This window comes from Leptonotus elevatus, chromosome 19 (genome assembly GCF_054856555.1).
Source record: "Leptonotus elevatus isolate MCC_2025b chromosome 19, RoL_Lele_1.0, whole genome shotgun sequence".
Taxonomy (NCBI): Eukaryota; Metazoa; Chordata; class Actinopteri; order Syngnathiformes; family Syngnathidae; genus Leptonotus; species Leptonotus elevatus.
This window is the reverse complement of record NC_141257.1, coordinates 592,401-610,055: the sequence shown is the minus strand read 5'-3', so window position 1 is coordinate 610,055 and position 17,655 is coordinate 592,401. Positions and strand designations below refer to the sequence as shown.

Here is a 17,655-nt window from a genome sequence, read left to right as displayed (position 1 = left end):
TAAAGCTTGACATGATCGGCGCACGTTCGCTTCCGAGTGTTTTTGTCTAATCGGAAAAAGTAAAAAAAAAAAAAAAAAAAAAATCCGCAGCGTCAATAGTTAACGCAACTAGTCAGCAGAAGTCGTGCAAAGACCTTTGCGAAATAAAACAATACGGCGTGCACACCTTGAGATGCTCGAGGAATGCTTCCCTCGTTACCTCAATTTACATTTGACACGATATCAGCACGAATAAAAAACATCGATTAATGGTTGTGGAGGCAATCGGTACAGTCCAAACCCAACGCGTGCGCTTTTATTATGTCACGCAAAACCGGAAGTGCGGCATTGCTGCATCGTGGCTTAGCGATTGATCTTGCGTCACTGCTGGCCGAAAACAAATCAGGCGGATCGTCAACACGTCCTCAAAACAGCAAAACAAGCGGATGACACGTTGAGGCCGGGAGAGGACAAACTGATGTCAAATTGGATTCGAGAAGGAACCGCAACACGTTTGGACGGCGTCGAAAGCGACCCGACTTGTTCGGTTTAGCAACCGGTCAGTCTGCTCGCCTCTTTCAGCGTTTTGGCAAGTCACTGACGATGACGTCACCTGCTTGCTCGCTCGCTTTGTTTCTTGCGTTCGGCATCTTTTCGTCCTTCTCTCCGTCATCATTTGGCTCGGCAGTCGACGCGCATGCGCACACATGTCACAAAGTTGGGGCTCGTTGTGGTGACGTCAAACACTATCTTAAATCAGTGCTGACGTCACAGAAAGTCAAGAGGTCCAGATTGCGGTACAGTGTGAGTGAGTGAGTGAGTGTGAGAGTGAGAGAGAGAGAGAGAGAGAGAGAGAGAGAGAGAGAGAGAGAGAGAAAAAAGAATATTTCAGTGTGTCAGTGACTGAATATGTGTGAGATACGTTCCAGATGTGTTGTGAGATGTCACAGAGTTGTGAAAATCCATTCCAGCCATTTTATTTTTTTATGGAGAACTTGTGTTTTTTCCGAAAGACCAAATGATTTAAAAAACTATTTAAAACAATGAGCGTAAAAAATAGAACACTTACAATGTACTGTGTCACTGCGAGTGGCACCCTTGACGCCGTTTGTGACTCACCTTTGGTAAATCACAAACGAGAATTCCCTGTTTTAAATGGTCTGTGCCCAATTGACATGAATTAACCAATGAATGACGACTTTGATGTTTTAAAAAGCCACCTTTTAGTCACAATCGTGTAAACAAAGGAGCCGTCTGAGGACATCAGAAGTGCCATCATTCGCAAACACAAGACCTCCAAAGGGCATCGAACCATCGCCTAAGATTTTGGTAGCCCCGTTTCAGCAGTGTGTCATGTTGTTAAGAAGTTTGACGAGCATGGAACTGTCACGGACCTCCATGGAAGTGGGAAGGAAGAGAGAAATTGATGACAGAAGTCTTCGACGGCTGATGCGAATGGTGGAAAAAACATCACGTTAAACATCCAGAGAACCCGAACCCAAACCTGGAGGCCTTCATCGTATCACGGGGATCATAAATTCAGAGAATTATCAAGTCATTCTAGGGGCATTTGGTGCTTGGTTGAGGAGAGGACTCACGTTTGTACAATCTTCGGGAAATCCATCCGAGCCAGGAGCTTTGCCAGTCAATTTATTTTTGCAAGTCTGCTCTTTGAGGGCGTCTGCGTGTTGTTGATGTTGACCAAGTTGTTGTTTCTCGTCCTCCCCAGAGATGGCCGACACCCAAGTTTCCTTCTCTCCTGCTTTGCGTCTGCTCCAGCTAAGCCCCTCCCACACATCGCCGCCCGCCCCGCCGTCCTCCTCGCCCACCGCCTTATCGTGCCCGTCGTCGCCCTCCAGCGCCTCGTCATCGTCATCGTCGTCGTCTTCGCGCGATTCTGAGAGTTGGTCCGACGGCCCGTCTCGCCGCCAGCGGCGCCGGCGACCCACGCTCCGCCCCCAGCCGGTCCACGACGAGCAGCCGTCCTCGCCCAGCGCCAGCCCCCGCAGCTCAAGCCCCGGCGGCAGCAGCGCCAGCCTCAGCAGCGACGCCCCTGACCCCGCCACCCCGCCCCCCCTGGACCGGGCCGACGGCGAGCTTCAAGGTGAGCTTCTGCGTCCTGCTCGGCGCTTTTCTCTCTTTTGCTTTCCTCGACCTCCTTCATTCTTTCTATCCCTTTTCTTTCTTTTTTGTTAGCTCCGCTTCGCTTTCTTTCGCATTCTTTGAAACCTAATTTACGACCCTACTTTGAGACCCGAGCCTACGTTGAAGCTTTAACCCTAGTTTAAAAGCCTTACTTTGTTTAAAACCTCATTTTGGAGCCCTAACCCGATCCTAAAACCTAAATTTGACTCTCGAATAATCCCTTGAAAGCCGTCCTTTGAATGCCTCAGCCTGGTTTTGTTTGTCAGGTCATTCGTGTTGTTTGTTTTGAGCAGTGATTGACGCCGAGGTGGCGTTGAAGGCGTGCCAGGAAGTTCTGCTGAAGGTCCAAATGCAGAAGCAAAACGGCGCCATCCGAGAGGAGGACGAGGATCGTCGGGCGGACGCGCGCGACCTATCGCCGGCGTCGGACGGCTCGTCGTGGCTCCTGCGCCTGTTCCAGTCCAAGCTGTTTGACGCGTCCATGGCGGTGGCCTACCTGTTCAAGTCCAAGGAGCCCGGAGTGCAGGCCTACATCGGGAACCGCCTCTTCGGCTTCCCGCCCGCCGACGTGGACTTTTACTTGCCGCAGCTGCTCAGCATGTACGTGCACATGGACGGCGAGGTGGGCGACGCCATCAGGCCTTACCTGGTGAGTGGGCGGGAGGGGGGGGGGGGGGGGGGCGTCGCGGCGAGGCGGGCAAGTCCCGTTCTGACGTATGATTGGTGGGCAGGTGCACCGCTGCGGCGCCAGCATCGTCTTCTCGCTGCTGTGCGCGTGGCTGCTGGGCGCCTACTCGTCCGACATGCACATCTCCACCCAGCGACATTCGCGAGGAGCCAAACTGCGCAAGCTCATTTTGTCAGACGAGCTGCGGCCCGCCGCCGCCGCCGCCGCCGCCCCTCTGCGAACGCCCTCGCCATCCCTGGGCGCGTCGCCCTCCCGAAGGAGCCACCAGAGGTCCAAGTCGGATGCCGCCGCTGCATCCGGTGGGCCGGGCGGTGCCCTGCGCAGGACGGGAAGCAACCCCAGAGTGGAGGTTCACCGCCAGGAGGTGAGGGAGGCCATTTTGTTGTTGTCGACGCAGTGCCTCGTAATTCCGAGGCTTGGGGTTGGCGGGAGGACAGGTAGCTGCCGGTTAAATAGAAGCAGCTGTGTCTGTTGCCAAACTGTGGCAGGGCTTTTCATTTCCGGGCCTGGACAGCGTCAAACCCGTGCGGGTCTGTAGCATGTTCGCCTCCTTGAGTAGTCCAGCGGTGGGAAGCGGACGTCGGTATTTGGCCTGAAGTTGAATCCCGATGCCCCACCGTGTGTCCTCAGCCGGAGCGTCTGCGTCCCCAGCGCGAGTTGGTCAAGTCCCTGCTGGCGATCGGTCGCCGGCTGGCGTCGCTCCCCAACAAGGAGCAGAAGACGCAGCGTCTGATCTCGGAACTGTCTCTACTCAACCACAAACTTCCCGCCAGAGTTTGGCTGCCCACCGCCGACTTCCAGCACCACCTGGTCCGGATTCCGCACACGCAGGCCGCTGTGCTCAACTCCAAGGACAAGGTGGGTACGCCGGTCGACACATTCAGCCGTTTGATTGTATTTGCAACATCCTTAGCAGCGACCGCTATTCGGTTTTCGGCGTACCGTATTGATTAGGGCGGGGCATCAAATTTTGTCTTTCAAAATTCCATCTTAACGAAGCATTTTTCATCAAGAGCCATGAAAATCTGGAGGCATATCAATCAGCTTAGGACTTACAAAAAAGTATTTGGTAGCCATATGCTAAACCTAAGAGGAAGTCGGCCATTTTGAATTGAATCCCAGGAATTGCGGCCCATTTTTGTCACGGGCAGGCTCCGTATATCATCTACGTGGAGGTGTTGGCGTGTGAAAGCTTCGAGACGTCAGCCGTCCCCGCCCGCATCTCCGAGACTCGCATCCGCTCGGCCCGCTCGGCCGACAACCTGGACTGCAACGCTGACGCCCCCGTCGCCGCCGTCTCCGCCGCCTCAAACCTGTCCAGCGTCCACAACTACGACAACGACGACGACGCCTGGGCCACCGACGACATCGGACAGCTGCAGGTGGAGGTGAGCGCTGGCGGGATGCTAACTGGCTAATTCCCAGTTACTTTCTGCGTGCTTCCTTTTTGCTTCCTGTTGACTTCCTGTTTGTTTGCCGTTGACTTCCTGTTGCGCGGCGGAGGTTCAGACGAGCAGCAGTGACAACCTGAGCCAGTTTTCGGTGGACAGCCTGACCAGCGTGGAGAGCAGGGAGGTGTTTGTCGCCGCCGGCGACATCAGGTGAGTCGTCCGCCGTCCGCTTCCTGTTTTGTTTGCGGCTGACGTGGTTGCCTGGCCTGCAGACGGCGGCTGTCGGAGAACCTGGCGCAAACGCCCACATCCTTCAGGAAGGACCCCGAGGACCCCTCGGCCGTTGCCCTCAAAGAACCCTGGGAGGAGAAAGTCAGGTGGGAATCGTGACCGCACATGCACGCACGCACGCACGCACGTCGCCGCGGTGTCCTGATGTCATCAGCAAATGTGCGTGCGTGCGTGCAGACGCATCCAGGAGACGTCCCCTTACGGCCACCTGCCCGGCTGGCATCTCCTTCCCGTCATCGTCAAGTGCGGCGACGACCTGAGACAAGAACTTTTGGCCTATCAGGTGCTCACGCAGCTGCAGGTGCCGTCCGTCCGCCTTGCTTCTTCCCGCCAATGGCGCTTCGCCGTTGGTTAGCGCGTTAGCATGACGAGCGCGTGTGTCGTCTTCAGGCCATCTGGCGTCAGGAACGACTTCCCCTGTGGATCAAACCTTACAAGATCCTGGTGATGTCATCGGACAGCGGCATGATCGAACCCGTCCTCAACGCCGTATCCCTGCATCAGGTAGCGGCGCCGCGTCGTTTGTCTTTGCTGCCTGTTGACTTCCTGTTTGCTGCCTGTTGACTTCCTGTTTGCTGCCTGTTGACTTCCTGCTTGCTGCCTGTTGACTTCCTGTTTGCTGCCTGTTGACTTCCTGTTGACTTCCTGTTTGCTGCCTGTTGCTTCCTGGCCGACATTGGAACGGCGCCTTGTCAGGTGCGCAAGCAGAGTCAGCTGTCGCTGCTGGACTACTTCCTGCAGGAACACGGCAGCTTCACCACCGAACAGTTCCTCAGCGCTCAGAGGAATTTCGTGCAGAGCTGCGCCGGCTACAGCCTCGTCTGTTACCTCCTGCAGGTCAAAGACAGGTTAGAGCCTTTCCAAGCGAAGCGAAGCGTTTAGCCACCAGCTCGGGCCTCCCCATCGGTCGTCGTCATGACAACAAAGAGCAGCAATGCACGGCCGGTGTGATTTTTGTCCTGGCAGACACAACGGCAACATCCTCCTGGACTCGGAAGGTCACGTCATTCACATCGACTTTGGCTTCATCTTGTCCAGCTCGCCGCGCAATCTGGGCTTCGAGACGTCCGCCTTCAAGCTCACCGCCGACTTTGTGGAGGTACGACGTGTTTTCAGACGCGGAAGCGTGCGTCGTCATCGTTAAAGTTAACTTGACTGATTCGTCGTCAGTTCATCTCACGTTGTATCCGTTTTCAAGTCACTCGTCGTAATGAACATCAAAGTGGACAAATATGGCTGCCAAATGCAAATGAGGTTTTATAGGAAGTCATTCATGAAGTGTCGGATAAGTTACGGTCAAAAGGAGCGCAAATACATCGAATCATACATTGGTCTGGAGGTCATTATCTACCACTAGGTGGCATTGGTGTCTCATGTTGGACGTCGGTGTCAGGAACAGTACGTTCTTCTCGAATTCAGAGCCATCTTTAAATGACACTTATCATTGCAGAATTGTGTTGTAGTTTAGCGCAACGTCGTTTGTCAAATTTAGCGTAAACGCCTTGGATTGAAATTTGGGTCCCACTGAATTTGTCTTCATTTGACCAAAGTCCATTTCATGCCTTTGACTGCTTGGTCGTGACGGACGGCCGCGATTCAGGTGATGGGCGGCCTGGACGGCGACATGTTCGTCTACTACAAGATGCTGATGCTGCAGGGCATGATCGCCGCCAGGAAGCACATGGACAAGGTGCTGCACGTGGTGGAGATCATGCAGCAAGGTGCGCCCGCCGCTCGCCATCGGGTCCCGAGCAAAGATGGCGCTTTTCTTTGCCTTTGCTTTTTCTGCTCGGGAGTGAGAGAGCACTTTGCTTGCGTGTTTGTTTTGCCAGGCTCGCACCTGGCGTGCTTCCAGGGCTCGGGGACCATCCGCGGCCTGAAGGAGCGTTTCCACATGAGCCTGACGGAGGAGCAGCTGCAGCTGCTGCTGGAGCGGCTGGTGGACGGCTCGGTGCGCTCCATCACCACCAAACTCTACGACTCCTACCAGTACGTCACCAACGGCATCATGTGACGGCGCCGACGGCATCGTGTGACGGCACCATGTGACGGCATCATGTGACGGCGCCGACGGACGCTCGCCTGGACATTCCCGCGTGTGCTGCCGCTGCTGCTGCTGCTTGTTTGTTTCTGCGATTCGGGCCAGTGAAGGTTGGCAGGATTCTCACTTTATGAGTGCTCCTTTAAAGTGAGAATTGTGACAATAAAGTCCCGATTCTTTCTTTTTTCCTCTCTTCGCTGGCCCTAATCCTCTTCCGTACTTCCGTCTTCTACTTTTGCTGCTTATTCTTTTGTGTCTTCTACTTCTTCTTATTCTGCTTGGAATTCTACCGCTGCTGCTAATTATTATTCCGCTTTATCTGCTTCTTGCGAGTCTGCCTATTTTTATTTATGTTGAATTATTTTTTGTCTTCCGTTTCTTTAGCTGCCTTTTTTTTGCCCTTGGCTGCTGCTTTGTCTTCCTCCTTTGCGTCTTGTTCGACTGAAGCAAAACAACTTTTGTGTCGCTTCTGCACTAGCCTAGCTTGTTAGCCTTAGCATTTATGCTAATCTCGCACATGCGACAAATGCTGAATGTTTTTTTTCGGTCCAGTCGAAAACGTTCACGGCGAAATCTCGTCGTTGTGCCGGGAATGCTAACGTTAGCATGACCGTTGAATCCACGTGTTGTTTACATGGCGAACGAAGGTCTGTTTGCAATTTCACGTTGACACAACATTTCAAATGGGGTGTTTTCATTTTCATGATTTTTTTTTTTTTTTTTTTTTATCCAAAAGCATCACTTTTCTTGTTGACTGTTTAAAGGACGCTAGTTTAGTTTCTTGGAGAACAGATGCACTACACAACTTGTTGTGTTTGGGCCGACACTACATTCCGGTGATTGACTCCAGCCAATGAAGAGGCGCGTTTACATTGCGGTTGTATGACTGCGGAAGGAGGACCTGATTGAAGACTTTGTGTGAAACCACACCTTTGTATCACTGACAATGACGGAGCTAGCTTAGCCTGGTAGTATATCCTAGCGCTAACATTTTAATATGAATTCTAATAAATGTACAGTCTATATTTCTATTTACTGATTGTACTAACCAGCTAACTTTTTTTTTTTTTACGTAATAAAAACCTAAATAAAGTGGCTAATTTGATTGACAGCGAATCACTTGATCAGTAAGACTTTTAACAAGAGACAAAGCACACGACTAGCAGTTGCTAGTTTTCCGTTAGCCAGCCAGCCGAAACCGTTTTGTTTTTTGTCGTGAATGCAAAAACAAAACCAACAAAAAGTATCGTTGCCTTTGGACTTGTTTGATAAAAATGTGAACATAATAAAATGAAGTTTGAATGTGAAATCGTTTTGCTTTAGCATCTTTTCACACATTTTTCATTTGACGATTGAGATGTTGAGGTGATTTTCAAATGATTTCATCTTTTGGAAAACATCTGGCGGGCATTTCTGCTCTTTCCACAATGCAGGCTTCATTTCCTCTGCGTCCTGTTTTGCTTTTGTGCAGGCATGTTGTTATAGTACGAAACATTTGATCACATTTTCACATCCAAATAATCCTCACAAATCTAATTAGCCTCAAACGCTACGAGGGCGCAACTGGAGGGGCACTTCAATCCGATCAGACTTCAAACGCATCATATAAAACCGCCGTTTTGAATTGTGACGTCATTTCGGAATTGTCCCTTGAAATCAGACTAAAGAATACTGACAAGTATCGACAATACCGCTAGTACTTTTGATACATAAAATCCCCCAACCAAAAAAAATAATTATCATTTTTATTATATTTTAATTTCATTTTAATTATTTAAAATTAATTCCATTACTACTACTACTCCTCTCATTTCTAAATTCTAGTCCCTGATCGTAAAATGTCCACAAGAGGGCAGCAAACACTGGTATCGACCATCCTGGCAGGTACAGATATTTTCAAATATAGGCCCAATACTAATACTTGCTATTGGCACCCACTTTTCCCTGATTAAAAAAAAAGGCAAAAATGCCCCAAAAACATTTTATTCATTATATTTTGACTTCTCTTAGAAAAAGAAAAAAAAGTTATTTTTAAAAAAATATATATAGCAAACTGTCATTGGTCTTCCTTTGCTGGAGGCAATGTTGAATGTTAACTTTGGGAGCTAACTAGGAAAGTAGTAATGTGCATTTTTGGAGTTCCAAAGCATCAAAAGCGTGGTCATGTCACTTGCCGGCTTGTCAGAAGGCCGACGGTCGTCAAGCGCAAAGCGGCAACCTCTCACCTTCCAAATCCAGGTCGTCGACGGGGAAACGAAGGGACTCGCTGTCCGAGGGCGTCTCCATGGCGTCCAAGTCAAAGTCCAGACCGTCGTCGTCCTCGTCCCCGTGAGACGGCGACAGGAAGGCCGAGTGGAAGTCACCTGACTCGCTGCGACCTGAACGGGTCGACAACACCGGCGACGCCGACACGTCAGCTGAACATCAACCGGCATATTTGCTAGGAAATCACAATGTCCCTTCAATTGTATGCTAACATACACGGTGAAGCAGATTGCAATGCTAATGTCCATGAGCCGGTGTTCACGTTAGCATCAAGCTAACAGACTTTTGTCAGACAAAATGACGTGAAAGTTTTGGTGTTTGAATACTTTGGAACTTTGTTTTGTCTGATTTGTCTTTTCAAACCATCGCTTCTACAAGTGCTTGGAAATTACAATGTCCCATCACATGTTTTAGGCACCAATAAATGTACTCAGCTGCATCACTGTTGGTAAAGAAATTGGGGGAAAATAATGAATATTTAGGATATTGTCTTTTACCCAAATCAATGACGACGAGCGGCCTAAGCGGACAATGCATGACATTCATTTATGAGACGAAAACGGAATTTGATCAAAACTTCCTGAATGTTCTTATGCATGATTTTATCTTATTCATACGTGTACCTTTGTGAAACATTCGAGTTATTTTAAAGTGATTTTGTTACTCACATTGGCCTTGATTAAAAAGTTAACTGACCTAATCCTACCTTTAAAACACGCACATTTAAAACTATACATCTCCGTTTGACTATATTTTTTTCTGGCGCTTTCGTTCATGATCGAGAACTTCCGTTAATCGACATACGTATGAGCGTTAAGCTTTATTTTTGGAATGGATCAAACTTTCTTACTTTTATTTTGGAAGTTTATGCGCGCTTCCGCAATCGAGCTCACGCGAGGCGGTCTCCAGGCCACTGGGGGCGCTTCAATCTTGAATCAACTTCAAACGCACAAGATGGCCATTTTGACTTGTGACGTCATTTCGAAAATGTCTCCTTCAAATCCCCCCCAAAACAGGTTGCGAACGACCAGGAAGTCAGACAACGGCCGCTGGTCTGGAACACATTTAAGCGTTCAATATATTCACGCTTTGCGAGGACACCAAAAGCTCTGTCGCGCTGTGGGTGTACTTTTTACTTTCTTTTTTTTTTTAATCAGGTTTTTTTTTTGTACCAGGTGCCACTCGGCAATGATGAGCTCTTCACAATCTCATTCTCGGGTTTGGAGGCGCCGGTGAGCGATGTCTGCCATCGTGTGGTTATCACCGGTATCGCATCTTTCAATGGCTCAGCAACAGTAAACGTTTTGGGTTCCAAAAATGAACCGAGTGTGGCGAAGGACCGCGGGCCGCCAGTTGCCTGTCGCCCATCTCTGCACTAAATAGTCACTTGATTTTTGGTTCCGTGCTGAGACGACAATGAAAACGGATCCAAATGGTCTCAATTATCTTTTTCTTATTGGAGTTACCACCATGCTACATTTTTATGCGTTAGCAATAATTAAACAAATCCATTCTTTTATTTTGGACTTTAAACGTAAAAAAAAAAAAATCAAAATCCAATCTTTTTCAGCCAATACCAATAATCGCAAATCGGGACAACCCTAATTAGCCCCGAGGCGGTATTGTGACCCGTTTTGGCCTTTTTGATGGTTCTGACCAAGCCATTTCAAAATAAAATACTGCCCACGGGTTTTTTAGTGAGGAAAGTGAATGCACGTGATAAGCATAGCAGCAATGCCTTTACTATCCCACAAGCTAGTGGGAGGAGCTTGTTATGACAGGTGACCTTTGACAAACGTTTGACAAAATCAAAACAAAGTCACAAAGCACTGAGGTTTGGCATTTTGTGCGTGCGCGCGTGCTACAGAAGCGGACGACTTAAAGCAGGATGCAGTCGGAGTCTTTTTCTCTTCTTCTGGCCCCTCCCGCCGCTGGCCCCTGACCTCTCACCTACAAACACACCAGAATGCTAATGTGATAAAACATGACTGACATGTGACACGTGACCCAAAAAAAGAAGAAGCCGAGATCGTGACCTAAAAGGTGAGCGTGTGCCGTTGCCATGGTTACCTGCGGGGCCGCCTGTTGCGGTCCTTGTCCTTGTTGTTGTTGTTGTTGTTGTTGTTGATACTCTTCCTGTTGCAACTGTCGGGCCAGCTCCAGGTCGCTGAGGGGTGCCGAGGCCTCCCCGCCACTCTCCTGCTGCAGGGACACCGCCACCAGATAGTCCTGAGACGCACACGCGTGTAGATTGAAAAAAAAAAAAAAAAAAAACATTAGTAGAGGTCGCTTAAACATCAAAAACGAGTCTGGAACGAGACCAAAAGTTGTGAACTACTGCAAACCTAGAACACAACTAAATCATATTACAACGTGTCTGGAACATGGCGAGCATGTGAAACAAAACAAAGCAAAACATGTGAAAACCGCCCCAAAATTTGTCATCAAAAATGTCGGAGCCGAGTTTGGAACGAAACGGAAGCGCGTGCGTTATGACGCAAAATCAAAACATTGGTCAAACATCAGCAAAACAATTTGATCAAAATAAGTGACGCTCGTGATGACAAAATGAAACATTTGCTATATTTTTTTACTCCTCTAGATGGTGCTCTTGGCTTAAAGATAAAGGCGAGTGCAGGGGTCTGCAACCTGCGGCTCCGGAGCCACATGTGGCTCTTTAGTCCCTCTCTTGTGGATCTCAAAAAATACAAATTGTAGAAATGAATAAAAAAAAATTTTTTTACATAAGCATAAAATCATCTTTAAATGAAGGACTGATTTTGATGAAAATGAATAATTAAATATTTTAAAAAGTTGTCAGAAAGAGATGAAAGAGACGAAAACGTTTGAAAAATGACCTCGAAATGTCCAAAAAAAGATCTTAAAATGTCCACAAAATAAGAGGAAAAGCATAAAAGTACCATCAAATGTCCATGAAATTGGCAAAAATGTCAGAGATTTGACAAAAGGCAGAACAATCTCAAAATGTATAAAAATGAAGTGGGACACACGACACACAAATCCCAAAACCCAAAACAAAAATCTGAAAGTGTTGGATGATGCAAATATTTGCGTTGTGGCGCAGCTCGGATGAATTCTTGGCCGTCATCACGTTTGCTATCACAATGTTCAAATGTTTTGCGGCTTCAGACACATTTTGGGCCACTGCATCTTTAAACCGAGAGCGCCATCTAGAGGCAGAAAATATATTGCAAGTGCTTCGTGAAGCTTCTTTTTTCATCACGACGCGACGCGGCTAAAAGGCCCAGCCCCGCCCCCAACCCTGGCCGTCCGCTACCTGGTCGATCTGGCGCTGCTGCTGTTGGTCGCAGGGCGGCGGGGGAGCGGCGGAGGGCGCGGCGGCGCCGGCGCCGGCGGCGGCAACATCCCTCTGGCGAGGGTGACACAAGCGGAAGTTGGAGTCGCAGAAGTTTCCGTCTCCTTCCACGTTGTGAAGAGACTCCCACACCAGACCCTGCTCGTGCAGGAAGCCCTGATCCGTCACCAGCAGGTACAGGTGGCCCTAACCCAGGCAAACGGACATGTTTCCAAAAAAAACACAGCAAATCACACGCGCCATCTAGTGGTCAACTAACAGAATGCAATAAGTTGGAAGCACGCGCACTCCGGTGCCTCATTGTCCACATTTTGCAAGAGCACACCACCAGGTTCTTCTCCTTCGGGTCTCCGTAGCGGAAGGACGGCAGCGGCTATGTAATATAATTCGCAATGAGCTGACCGACCATTAGATCAAAAAATATACATTGATGCGATCAAACAGGGGTTTTGCAGGCTTGGTACAAAAATAGCTCAGCAGGGCGACAATGTGATTTTGAATGTGAAGTGCAGAAGTGCAGAAAAGTTTGGGTTTTTTGCATTCACTTTAAAAACAAAAAATGCAGTTTTTCTGTGTAATTTTTTTTTTTTGGGTTTGATGTTTTCTGGAATATTTTTTCCTGTTTTTGGTAATTTTTAACAAAAAATCCCCAAAACTTTTTATTTTATTTTACAAAAAACAAGGGCAAACCCTTCAGATAAAAATCATTCCATAAATTAAACAAATATTTGAAATTAGTAACAAAAAAAAGTGAATGCAAAGTGATGATTCGGAAATGTAAACAATGGAAGAATTTTGTAGAAATAAAGTGTTGCATGTAAATCATTAACACAATCAGTGTCTTCATATCAATAAACGTCATTAATTATTAATAACTCATGCTGTCACTAACGAATCTTTTTAGAATTGGTAAATCCTATAGATTAGTCGGGTTAATCGCCCCAGTGTGGTCGATTGAACCCAATTTATTCATCCAGCCATCATAATAATAATAATAATAATAATAATTGATAAAATTGGTAAGCCTTCACACTCATCAGTGGCGTGCTTCAAAAAGGTTGAAATGTTTTTTGTCACAAGGAAATTTTGCCTCGAGAACCGTCGACGAGGGTTAAAACTGTGGGCCAACGTCTTTGCCAACTTGAAGCAACCCTAAGAGAAAATCAAGATCTGCCGGCAAACCGCTCAGCAACGCAAGTTTGTTTCCAAACATGACATTTGCGAAAGGCGAGAGCGTGTGTGCGTGTGGCGCCACCTTGTGTTTGAGCATGGTACTGAAGTGGTTGTTCCGGAAGAAGACGCACATTTCGCCCTCTTTGGCGGCGGCGTTGAGCTCGCACAAGCCGTGATAGGACAGCTGAGTGGCCGTCGTCTCCAGGAAGTGCTCGGCCGCCAGACCTAAAAGAACACACGTCACAACTTGCCTTCCAAAATGTCAAGATGTCAAAATGGTAACGTGCAAGCAAAACTTTTTGGGGAGCAAATAACTCGCACAATTATTCCCCCCCCTGTGAGTTAAGCTTTTGTGTGCAGGTGTGGTGACAAAGGCATCAGGATGTTTGTTTGTTTGACCGGCACGGGGGAGGAGCCGCACGCGACCTCACCGGCAATTTCCCGCCCTTCGCACCCACCGGCGCGTGCGTGTTACCTTCGCTGACGTGCGTGCTGTCAGCCGAGTGTTTGTAGTCGATGATCTTCTCCACCAGCTGGTTGTAACTCAGTTTGCCGACGGCAGCCACCATCTCCGGACTCTGCGCACGCACGCACGCACGGCAGTCAACAGCGGGTCCACTGAAGGGGAGGGCGGAGGCGGGCGGGGGTCACCTGGGGGTCAACCAGCCATCCGTGGTAGAGCGGGATGTCCAGCAGGTCGAAGACGATGCACTCGGGCGTGTACTCGAAGTCGGTGACGGCCGTGAAGCGAACGTTGACGTCCAGACCCGTCGACAGTTTGGGCAGCACCGCCATGGCGTCGCTCATGTTCTGAAACGTCCACGTCGCCATGATGTCGTCGCATTTTACGCAACTGGCGTGATGATGTGTTTGATGCCGTGTGTGTGTACCTGTTGGAAGTTGAGCTCCATTCCGTCCGTCTTTTGTCTCGGCGCAACTGACAGCACGCACTCACCTGCACACGCACACACACGCCAGTCACGTGACGCAGGTGGCGATGATGTCATGGTGACATCATCGTTGGCAGCTTACCCAGGTGAGCCATCAGGTCCTCTGTGGTGACAACTTCGGTCTGAGCCGGGAGCTTTGCCTAGACACGCACACACACGCGCGCGCGTACGCGCATCAAGACACGCACACACATCCGTTGTTTAGGCGCGTTACCTTCCAGCGAAGGAAGAGTATGTTCATGATGGCCAGCAGGGGGCAGGGTCCATTGTCGCTCTGAGTGATGATGGGCGTCTTCTTCTCCTTCCAGGTGATCCACTTGACCAGGTAATACGCCGCCGGCAATGCCGGCGATGCGCCTGCCGGAGCCTCGGCGGGAGCGGCGCCCCCTTTGGACGGGAGGGAAACTACGGTCACAACTTGATTGTCCTGCCGCGTCATCGCCGCAAGTTGACCTTCACCTGCCACCTGCTCGTCCTTCAGACTCGTCCCCTCATTGGCCAGCGAGCTTCCCTCCGCCCCCAACGCGCAATACGACGGCGACAAGACGTCGTCCGCCTCCTGCGAGCTTCCTGGCGCCGCCGCCGTCGCCGGCGTCTCCTCACAGAGATCCAGACTGGGAATGGAGAAGGACGCCGAGTCGCTGGACTCGCGCAGCTCGTCAAAACTGTCGGCCGTCGCCAAGGACGAACTCTCCATCGCCTCCGATTCGGGACCTAAATGAAGGCAGACCGAAACTTGGCCTTCAACACAATTGACAGAAACGACTGAAATGTGACCAAAAGGTACAATTTGGCTGAAGTTGAGTCAACAACATGGCTGACACAAGCGTAACCATAGAAACAAGCATCGCTCACCCGTGACTCCGCCCCCTGGCATTACTTCTTCAGCGTCATTGCACGTTCGTCCATTTTCTGACGTTGTTGGCTCCGCCCCCTCCTCCCGAGCGGCCCCGGGGCCATCATCCCCACCGTTGGTCGGCTGGCCCGTGACCTCTGACCCTGCCGTTGCCGTGATTACGAGACGTTCCTTGGCGGTGTCTGTCGGAGGGAGCGGCGCATCGACGTCTGACGCCGGCTCGGAGGCGGACATGTTGTTGTTGTTGTTGTGATAACGAATATGATGAGGATGAAGATGAGGCGTCAGTCCGAAGGGTGACTCAGCACACGACGTCTTCACGAGTCGCTGTCAATCACTCCCGGGGCCCACATGGTTCAAAGAGCCTGAGGGAGGAGACGCAGGCACAACGTGGGTGAAAATTCTTTCGTATCCACGAAAGAGGTCCAATGTCCGCACAAAATGCGTCATTGAATCATGGCGGATGTCTGGCTTGGCTAAGAAAGATGGAAGGAAAAAAATCCCCCATGACATGTTTGTGGCTGTGTAGACGGTGTAAGAAACTTACCTATGTGACAATCCACATGATGTCACATAAAAGAGGAGGCGGGATTTGCACACACGCTTCCTGCACCAGAAGACAAAAACACAGTCATTTATTTTGCGATAAATACATCAAACAATACATTATGTAAAGCACTTTGCGTTCCATGCTTTATTAATAAAGTTTGATTGAGCGCTGACTGAAAGATGGGTCCTATCAAGCTACACTAAATGCTAAATTAACGTTATCACTTCATTTATTTATTTTTGTTGTTGTTGCTGTATCCATAGTTCAAAGCGCATCCATGCTGACGTGCACCGCTTACACTAACAACGTGGCCAAACTACAGCAAGAGGATTTCTTACTTATTACGCCAAACATCGCTTCAAAAAAGATTTCTTCTCAAACAAACACCATCATGATTAAATTGCACCACATTAAAATACAGTAGCATGACCAAGCCTTGATCAAAAAACGATTTTTTTCCGCCTGCTCTATGTTACTTGCTACTATTGACCAAACATGTAAAATGTCGTTTTTGGTGGCGAAGTACCTTTCAACTTATGTTAGATTTGTGTGTTTCGGTACGAGTGCGTACTTTGTACTTACAGTCAGACGACCGCCAGCTGACGTGACATTGTACAAAAATCAACTTTAGGCTCGCCAAAGCGGAACTAGCTTAGCTCCACATGCTAACTCTTACGTCACGACGCCTGTTTACCTTCCAAACCACGCCCACCACCGCCAGCGAGGCTCACAATAACAAACGGTGACGTCACCTCCTTAGCCAGGCTAACTCGTTAGCTTGTTGGAAACGTTGACAAGCTTTGGGTTGTCAGTAGACGAGTTGCTAGCGCGTTTAGTTAACGAGCACATACTAAAAAAAATTATAAACATACATACACACATAGCCTTTGTGTGAAATGTCGACAAGTTGTGCATGTAAGCTAAACAAATGGAACTACCTTTGACGTTTTGATGAGTTACCATAGCCTCATTCAGTAAAGCTAATTGTCGGTTGGTCACATTACAAATCAACAAATGAAAGCAATAAGTCGAAACGTGTTACCTTTTTAGCGACCTCACGCTCTCCAATGTTACTTTGTTGACAGTTGTTCAGCGGGGGTAGCTTGCCTTTTTATGCCGTCAATGTCAATTGGACTTCAACGAGCTTTTAATGACATAATCTTGATTGTTGTGTATGTATAGAAAAAGAAAAGGTACGAACAAAACTTGTGCATTCAGTGCGTGTGGCGTGGACGGAAAAGAAAATGGAGAAATTAGTCAGCAGGTGGCAGCGCTTGCTCGTCACATTTCAAATTAAATCTGTTTCATTTCTGGGGCAAATTCTTGCGCTTTCTTGCGTAGCAGCAACTGACACATTTTGTATAACTATTACTTCTCCCTTTTCAAGGTGGATTCATTGCAAAATACTACCATTCACGACAATCTAATAGTCATTTAAATACAATTGTGAAAATTTCTACAGGAAGTGACATTTGAGGTAGCAAGCTGGCCACGCACTTGCTGTACTTTGAATTAATATCTCCTCCTAAGTCAACACACGTCAACACACGGACACATTTTGAATGGCACTTGAGCATAACTGCATGCGTGCGTAATGAGCGAGCACTTTTTACGCTGTTTTTCAAACAAAAATCCTTTTTGGGAGCGACTGATCCTCGACGCATGCGCAAGGTTACAAGCTAGCTGCCGTAAACCAGCTAACTGTCGCAACATCGACACTGCAACAAACAGGCGACGTTGCAAAATGACTGATCGCTCGCGTGGTTCGGGGCCACTTAACTTGTCATCACGTAACTCTCCTTTGAGTAACTTTGTCGCCAACTGTCACAATCACATGACCCAATGCCTTTTTTTCCCTCTCCATCTTTATTGAATCACACAAGTACAGAACCTGAAATGAGCAAACTGGAAACCTTAAGTATCACTACAGCTACTCTTGATAGTTTTCAGAGTTGTGTTCAACGTCGCCAATGTTCATGACTTCTTCCA

At 48.7% G+C, this 17,655-nt stretch overlaps 2 protein-coding genes across 7 annotated transcripts; one reads left to right on the top strand and one right to left on the bottom strand.

Moving 5' to 3' along the window:
- The first annotated feature begins 335 nt into the window (after positions 1 to 335).
- On the top strand, positions 336 to 7,844 carry LOC147157328 (phosphatidylinositol 4-kinase beta-like). 4 transcript variants are annotated; one of them, XM_086062264.1, is made up of 14 exons: positions 336 to 538; positions 1,709 to 2,083; positions 2,418 to 2,773; positions 2,856 to 3,176; positions 3,443 to 3,670; positions 3,964 to 4,200; positions 4,322 to 4,413; positions 4,476 to 4,580; positions 4,672 to 4,795; positions 4,885 to 4,998; positions 5,191 to 5,342; positions 5,461 to 5,593; positions 6,095 to 6,215; positions 6,327 to 7,844. In XM_086062264.1, exons 2-14 carry the CDS (start codon positions 1,711 to 1,713, stop codon positions 6,506 to 6,508), a joined length of 2,538 nt encoding a protein of 845 aa, XP_085918390.1. In that variant the 5' UTR covers positions 336 to 538; positions 1,709 to 1,710; the 3' UTR covers positions 6,509 to 7,844. The 4 variants fall into 4 exon arrangements, with proteins under 4 accessions (XP_085918390.1, XP_085918391.1, XP_085918389.1 ...); XM_086062265.1 differs by having other exon boundaries at positions 4,316 to 4,413; positions 4,672 to 4,777; XM_086062263.1 differs by having other exon boundaries at positions 4,316 to 4,413.
- Positions 7,845 to 10,520: 2,676 nt separating this feature from the next.
- On the bottom strand, positions 10,521 to 16,913 carry mindy1 (MINDY lysine 48 deubiquitinase 1). 3 transcript variants are annotated; one of them, XM_086062268.1, is made up of 13 exons: positions 16,249 to 16,360; positions 15,664 to 15,723; positions 15,116 to 15,481; positions 14,720 to 14,974; positions 14,475 to 14,647; positions 14,343 to 14,400; positions 14,201 to 14,265; positions 13,962 to 14,120; positions 13,786 to 13,888; positions 13,393 to 13,535; positions 12,099 to 12,323; positions 10,871 to 11,029; positions 10,521 to 10,750 (listed from the first exon to the last, which is right to left on the bottom strand). In XM_086062268.1, exons 3-13 carry the CDS (start codon positions 15,348 to 15,350, stop codon positions 10,679 to 10,681), a joined length of 1,647 nt encoding a protein of 548 aa, XP_085918394.1. In that variant the 5' UTR covers positions 15,351 to 15,481; positions 15,664 to 15,723; positions 16,249 to 16,360; the 3' UTR covers positions 10,521 to 10,678. The 3 variants fall into 3 exon arrangements, with proteins under 3 accessions (XP_085918394.1, XP_085918393.1, XP_085918392.1); XM_086062267.1 differs by lacking the exon at positions 16,249 to 16,360 and adding an exon at positions 16,709 to 16,913 and having other exon boundaries at positions 14,475 to 14,974; XM_086062266.1 differs by having other exon boundaries at positions 14,475 to 14,974; positions 16,249 to 16,362.
- Between the last annotated feature and the right edge of the window lie 742 nt (positions 16,914 to 17,655).